A 6,000-nucleotide genomic window follows, 5' to 3' on the forward strand; every position below is an offset into this window, starting at 1 on the left:
ATAATAGCGTTGATTTTTCTCGAGGGGTTATAGGTAGTTAAAGAGGTCTATTTTGGGATGAAATATATTCCAAAGACTAGGCATATCACGTGAATTTAAATGGGAACTTTCCAATAAAACGAAGCTTTATATTTTTGGCGTTATAGGATTATTTTTGTTGCACATCGCTATTTCATAAGGGGAGTTTCCCTTAGTCACTTTTCCCTTGGACCCTTTTCCCTTGGCCACTCTCCACCGGCCACCTTTCATTGGCCCAAGGAACAGCCAGGGATATACGCCCTTTTGGAGGACTGCAAACAAAACATATAAGCAACTACTGTCCCCACCCAAATTTCCTGCCCTTTTTCGACCTCCACACACGCTTTTTGCAGATAAGAACGATCAGATCATCCCCCCATTACTCGCTACAACACGTCATGGCTTCCGATTGGCCGCCCTCGACTGCGCCCTCGATTACGCCCTTAATGCCTTCGTTTTCGAACACATTACCAAAAGAGCAATTTCAAGCTAGCCAAATGAATGCAAAGCCTGCGCCCAGCCAGTTATATGACATGGCTGGAGCCAGGTAAGGATTTTTTTTTTAATTCACATGACTAACACTTTATGCGAGTAGCCGTCTTAGTGCCCCCGATCCCTATCCTACTATAGCAAGCAATCCGTCCTTGGCTCCCCTTCCTATTGACGGCAACTTATCTCTTGCCGAGGATTTATTCCAACCCCTTGACCCATCCTTGAACCCAACTTTTGTCCCAGCTTTCGACCCAGCCTTCGACCCAGCCTTCTTCGACAAGCTGCACGAGGGTCGCTATTGGTGCGAAGTGCTCGGATGCTTATCATCTTTTACACGTAAGGCTGACCGAGATCGACATGTGCGATCTTGGCACAACTGTGCTACTCTGCACTTCTGCCCTGTTCCTGGATGCAAGAAGAGCCTTGGGAAGCCGTATAGTCGCAAAGACAAGCTGCAAGAGCATATGCAGAAGAAGCATCCCGCTCCGCCACAGGCATAAGAGAGGAAGTGTGACATCACAACCTTGCATCTGCTGAGTCAATATATAGCATATTTCCTTGGAGGGGAGGAGGCATGCTTATTTTGGCAGGTTGGTGAATGCTGGATGACGAGTAAACGGTGTAACTAGAATACAAGAGTTAATTCATACCACTTTTTAGCTAGCTGTGAAATTATTATGTGATTATCTTTAAAGTCGCGGCCGTATATCAAAAAGGTGAAGTATTATATACTATTTATTATATTACATGTGTGAAGGAGCCATCTTACGGCGTGTCTCCAAGGCTAGCCGTTTTATTTTTGCCTGGCGCCGCCTCTGCCCATGACGCTGTGCTCGTGCTTAACGCCATACTCCATACCGTCGGTCGTAGCCCTCCTCTGCTTTCGAGCGCGAGTATCGACTGTGATGCGGTCGTGGAGGAATTTATATCGCCGGTCCAAGTACTTATACTGCTCTTCCCTCACTGACCCTAACAGTATTTTACATTGCATATACTAGAATATGCATTTTCTTTGGTAAGGCTCGCTAATAGCACTGGCCAAGTAGTGGTCTGTGTTAATAAATGTATTTACTAGAATATGCATTCTAGAGTTATGGTTTATTATACTTAATTCTCACAAACTAATTGATTTTAAGATGTCTACCGAGTCTATACAACTACTACCGCCACTGCCCGAAGTGTTAAGGCTATGGCTAACATTAAATACAAAGTTCTACGTGATCATTTGCCACTTTGCTAGCTGCCGGCAAGCTCTAAGTCTAGGCGCGATCAGCACCCACTTATGTAATAAACACCAAGTCAGACTCGAATCTCGATAGCAGCTTGTAGAGTATCTCAAGCAGTGGTAGTGGTAGTATGATTTCCGTAGCGTGCTACTGCCATTGGACGGGTCTCTGCCCCAGCCAGTCCTCCCAATAGTCGACGGCTTCCAATGCAGAGACTGCGCGTATAAGACGACTAACCGGCGTGTTATGCGATAGCACAGCAATATAGAGCATGATAAGAAGCGCTTAAAAGACGAGGAGCTATTTAGAGCTGTCTAGCTGCAGACGTGGTTTCGGGAGAAGAGGGCGCGATACTGGGTGGTAAACGAGACGCGTTAGTTATGTGATGTTAACAACAGCAGCGGTAGTGGCAGTGGTGATGCTAGCGCCGCAATCAAGGCTGAGATCGCAGAGTGGATGATCAAGGAAGAGGGCTAATACTAGGTAAGCACAGTAGCCGCTAAGATCTACCTCTAGAAATTCGACTTACTATGGCGAACTATGCGGCTCCCGAAGCGAAATGACCCTGGATCAGGGGGGGATGCACGGACCAGTCCACCATGATAAGTTCACCATAATATGTGCTGCCCAGCGCCGGTCGATGACCTCTGTTTTTGGCCTCGTCGTCTTCCGCGACGGCTTAGGGTAGGGCGGCCTACGGACGGACTATGAGCGACGGGTTTCTCTACAAGCCGGAGTGGCAGGGGCTGCTCTGCACCCAGTGCGGGGTCTGTTTACGCCCCGGACGCAGCGTCTGGCTTCGACACCTCAAGCAGAAGCCGCACTACCTGCGAGGTGTACCGTTGAAGGCTCTCGTCGAGCTCTTTGCAACCTACGGCCTGCTGGTCCCGGAGTAGGTAGCCGTACCGACCTAAGTAGTGGCTGGCCTACGGCTCTAGGATGGCTTCTAGTGCCTAACGTGCTCGGCGGGCCTCACACAGAGCCTCCAGACCATCTAGCTACATGTGTCCAAGGCGCACTAGCAGAAGCCTACATTACATTAGAAGAGCCCCCTCTAGCGGAGGTGCAAGCTACAGACCTTCTTCGCCGAAAAGCAGCACATCTGGTATTTTGTGGCGGATGACGCCAAAGAAGCCGCAGACGCCGGCACAAAGAGCTTAGATCTAAGGGAGGCAGACTTCTTCAAACAGCTTAGTGAGGACGTAGCGGTTACAAAGGAGGATACCAAAGCAGAAGCTAACGTCGTTTATGGCTTCGGTAGCCATAAATCTGCTGTGGTGCCGTGGCTTCGACGGACGGGCATTGAGGAGCACACGCGGGGCTTGAAGAAGGATGAGATGCACACCTCTTTTGCGGTGCCAAAGAATGCCGAGAGCGAGCCCGAGCTATTCTTAATACTAGAGGTTATAGACGAAATCTTCTCAGAGGCACATAGCTAGTGCTTCGACGGCCCAGACTGTATGCTGACCTGGCTATAGCAGCTAGCGTTGAGCCGTTTCCATACTAGCGCTGCCCCGGGGCAGAAGATACGCGCCTTCGACCCCAAAAAGGAGCCTAATACGCTTAAGACCAACTTCGGCTACTAGAAGCAGTTCCTGATGTTCTGCTACCGGGTCGTCTACCGCGGCAGCCACTTCACCACGGCCGACGACGACTAGCGGACCCCTAAGAGCTGCATCCAGCTCACGGATGCCCAGGAGAAGGCGTGGGAAGCGGCCTTCCAAAGTGCTGTCGAGCAGGACCGGCCTGCGCTGAGAGATGCTATGTCCGTCCTCTCAATAGCGCTGATCTGCCACGAATTTGGAGGCAATCGGTATAGCTCCCTATTGCTCAGCTTCTGTGCTATGCTCAGCGTTAAGCCGTACACTAAGACTTAGAAGGAACCGGGCAATTACAACAGCTGCTTGTCTAGTGTGATCTGGGTTGTGTAGCTAATCATCTTCCACGCTAGCGCTTGTCTAGAGAAGGCGGAGCTAGGTGATACGCTCGAGTGCATTGAGCAGTATTGCGGGCGGTTCTTGAAGCAGGACACTGAGACTCCCATGGGCGAGATCCTCGGCTAGTGCTTACTGCTGTTTACCGTCTCAAAGGAGGTCGTTGGGCCGCACTAAGCACAGTGGGATGTGGATGAGAAGGTCCTAACCTACTGGGACGTTAATTTGCATATAGATCACGTGCCGCGGCTCTTACTCTCCGACTTTTAGCAAGCCTAGCACCTACTCTACGACGAGCTAATGTTCGGGGCCCAGAACCTCCCGCGGATGCGTACTTAGGCTTTAAAGGACAACTTGGACGCCGATGCCTTTAGCTAGTTCTTTGGCTAGCACCAGGAGAACGTTGAGCTAGTAAAGCCGCTAGTGAGGTCTTTGCTAACCGTTATCTAAGACTCAAAGCCGTTGCGGGACTCGTTCCTGGATGCTACCGCAGATGGTGCCAAGGTCTGGCGAGGGAAGGCGATTGAGTAATATGAGGCTGTGGCTAACGAGTTCCTAAAAAGGCTCTTAGTCTTAATCCACATGGGTTCTGGCCAGCCTCTGCGCGAGAGTGAACTATTCTCCGTCACCTGGCGTAACACCTAGCGGCGGCGAAACGTCTACCTCAAGCACGGGCTAGTTATACTACACACCACATACCACAAAGGTCAGCAGCAGACGGGCAAGTTTAAGGATAATATCCGGTTCTTACTTGCACCCGTTGGAGACCTCTTGCTCGACTACTTGGTAGTTATCATCCCGCTCCGCTAGGTCTTCCTCCGCCAGTCTGCCCCGCATACTATTATCTCTCCGTACTTGTGGTGGTAAGACGGGAAGGTCTGGGCTAACAACCGGCTCACGCGGTGCATAGAGCAGGCGTGTAGTCGGGCCAGCATCCCTAGGCTACACATAGCCAACTAGCGGCAGATGACAGTCAATATCATCAAAACTAAGTTTGTAGCTAACGTTGGGTGCTTTGAGGTTAACGACGGGGCTAACGACGAGGATGCCGAAGAGATTGAGGCTAACATTCGGGTTATAACCAAGCAGCGGAACCATAGTACGCGGACTGTCAACCGGGCATATGCAAACTAGCACAATGCTAACTTTGGGAACGTGTGGGATGGCCTTATCCGCCGGAATCTGCGTGCTTCAACTCTGTGGAAGGACTTATGGGGGCTTGACCAGCTGCTTGGACCTACTGGGAAGAGGAAGCGGGATGGTGAAGACATTGGTGGTCCGCAAATGCTCAAGAAGATCGCCATAGGGGTCTACCGGCCACGGAAGAAGTGGTCAGCTATGGCTCTACTAAAGAGCGCCAGAAAGCTATACTAGGATGACACGCTGCAATGGAGGTTAGCAGCCTAGGAACGGGCTGTGACTACTGTTATATTATAGACTAAGCAAGTAGTGGTTATTATAGCTACTAGCGAAGGGAAGAGCCTGCTGTTTATACTACCCTGCATCCTCCCTAATGCTAGGGTAACGATCTTAGTCTTGCCCCTTATGTCTCTACGAGGGGACCTCCTCCGCCGAGTCCGAGAGTTGGGGATCGATCACTTAGTGTAGGCGCCTAGCGAGCAGCAAGATGCACCCTTAGTGTTTATTATAGTTAAAGTAGCATATACGGAACAGTTTCGGACTTATGCCCACAAGCTTGCGGCTACACAAGACCTCGGCCGTATTGTGTTTAATGAGGCTTACTTAACTATTATAGCGTCCGACTATCGCTAGGCTATAGTTGACCTCGCCTTAATCCACAACGTCCGTATGTAGTTTGTTTACTTAACAGCTACTCTACCACCGATAATGTAAGCTACGTTTGAAGAGCAAAATAACCTAGTGAATCCCAAAGTGATCCGGGCATCGACAAACCGGCGAAATCTGTTCTATCTAGTGCAGCGGGCTACTAGGCTAGGGACTCTTCTAGAGGAGGGCGCGCGGAGGGCTCGGGACGCGTGGGAGAATAGCCGGCTCTTGGATCGGGCTCGAGACAAGATCATTTTGTACGTGCGGACAAAGGAAGATGCTGCTACGCTAGCCGAGCTGCTCTGCTGCTCCTAATACACAGCTGATACAGGCACAGCTAAGCAAAAGGAGGAGCTGCTGAGAACGTGGCTTGCTTCCTCGGACCAGCCGTATATCGTGGCCACGTCTGCACTAAGCGCCAGCTTCGACTATGCCCACGTTCGTCTAGTTATACACATCAATAAGCCGTCGTCTTTAGTCGACTTCGCCCAAGAGTCTGGCCGGGCCGGACGAGATGGAAAGGAGGCGTACTCGCTGGTCCT

The 6,000-nt window shown here is 50.6% G+C and overlaps 6 protein-coding genes across 6 annotated transcripts; all 6 read left to right on the forward strand.

The window, feature by feature from the left end:
* Positions 1–416: 416 nt before the first annotated feature.
* On the forward strand, positions 417–1,010 carry LY89DRAFT_744045 (uncharacterized protein; the record flags this gene model as incomplete). Its single annotated transcript, XM_018221013.1, has 2 exons — positions 417–565; positions 614–1,010. 2 exons carry the CDS (start codon positions 417–419, stop codon positions 1,008–1,010), a joined length of 546 nt encoding a protein of 181 aa, XP_018060563.1.
* Positions 1,011–2,343: 1,333 nt separating this feature from the next.
* LY89DRAFT_692640 (uncharacterized protein) lies at positions 2,344–2,773 on the forward strand (the record flags this gene model as incomplete). The annotated part of the gene is made up of 1 exon (XM_018216575.1): positions 2,344–2,773. A coding segment is annotated over exon 1 (185 nt), but the record flags the coding sequence as incomplete, so codon positions are not given.
* LY89DRAFT_692641 (uncharacterized protein) lies at positions 2,710–3,609 on the forward strand. The gene is made up of 2 exons (XM_018216576.1): positions 2,710–3,174; positions 3,229–3,609. Exons 1-2 carry the CDS (start codon positions 3,074–3,076, stop codon positions 3,320–3,322), a joined length of 195 nt encoding a protein of 64 aa, XP_018060565.1. The 5' UTR covers positions 2,710–3,073; the 3' UTR covers positions 3,323–3,609.
* Positions 3,610–4,188: 579 nt separating this feature from the next.
* On the forward strand, positions 4,189–5,097 carry LY89DRAFT_633257 (uncharacterized protein). Its single transcript, XM_018211339.1, has 2 exons — positions 4,189–4,769; positions 4,832–5,097. The coding sequence occupies exons 1-2, from the start codon at positions 4,637–4,639 to the stop codon at positions 4,891–4,893; spliced, it is 195 nt and encodes a 64-aa protein (XP_018060566.1). The 5' UTR covers positions 4,189–4,636; the 3' UTR covers positions 4,894–5,097.
* Positions 5,098–5,134: 37 nt separating this feature from the next.
* Positions 5,135–5,443, forward strand: LY89DRAFT_603686 (uncharacterized protein; the record flags this gene model as incomplete). Its single annotated transcript, XM_018210317.1, is given in 2 exon segments — positions 5,135–5,274; positions 5,287–5,443. Coding segments are annotated over 2 exon segments (297 nt in total), but the record flags the coding sequence as incomplete, so codon positions are not given.
* A 330-nt stretch (positions 5,444–5,773) lies between these two features.
* On the forward strand, positions 5,774–5,998 carry LY89DRAFT_564216 (uncharacterized protein; the record flags this gene model as incomplete). Its single annotated transcript, XM_018208511.1, has 1 exon — positions 5,774–5,998. A coding segment is annotated over one exon (225 nt), but the record flags the coding sequence as incomplete, so codon positions are not given.
* Positions 5,999–6,000: the final 2 nt, after the last annotated feature.

The sequence above is a fragment of the Mollisia scopiformis genome (genome assembly GCF_001500285.1).
Source record: "Mollisia scopiformis unplaced genomic scaffold LY89scaffold_48, whole genome shotgun sequence".
Classification (NCBI taxonomy): domain Eukaryota; kingdom Fungi; phylum Ascomycota; class Leotiomycetes; order Helotiales; family Mollisiaceae; genus Mollisia; species Mollisia scopiformis.

Bases quoted from the DNA above. Each gene is read 5' to 3' on its own strand.
- LY89DRAFT_633257 (XM_018211339.1), top strand. From the start codon at position 4,637: ATGACAGTCAATATCATCAAAACTAAGTTTGTAGCTAACGTTGGGTGC. The intron at 4,770-4,831 runs GTACGCGGACTG...GGGAACGTGTGG, and splicing joins AACCAAGCAGCGGAACCATA to GATGGCCTTATCCGCCGGAA.
- LY89DRAFT_692641 (XM_018216576.1), top strand. From the start codon at position 3,074: ATGCACACCTCTTTTGCGGTGCCAAAGAATGCCGAGAGCGAGCCCGAG. The intron at 3,175-3,228 runs GTGCTTCGACGG...GCTAGCGTTGAG, and splicing joins TTCTCAGAGGCACATAGCTA to CCGTTTCCATACTAGCGCTG.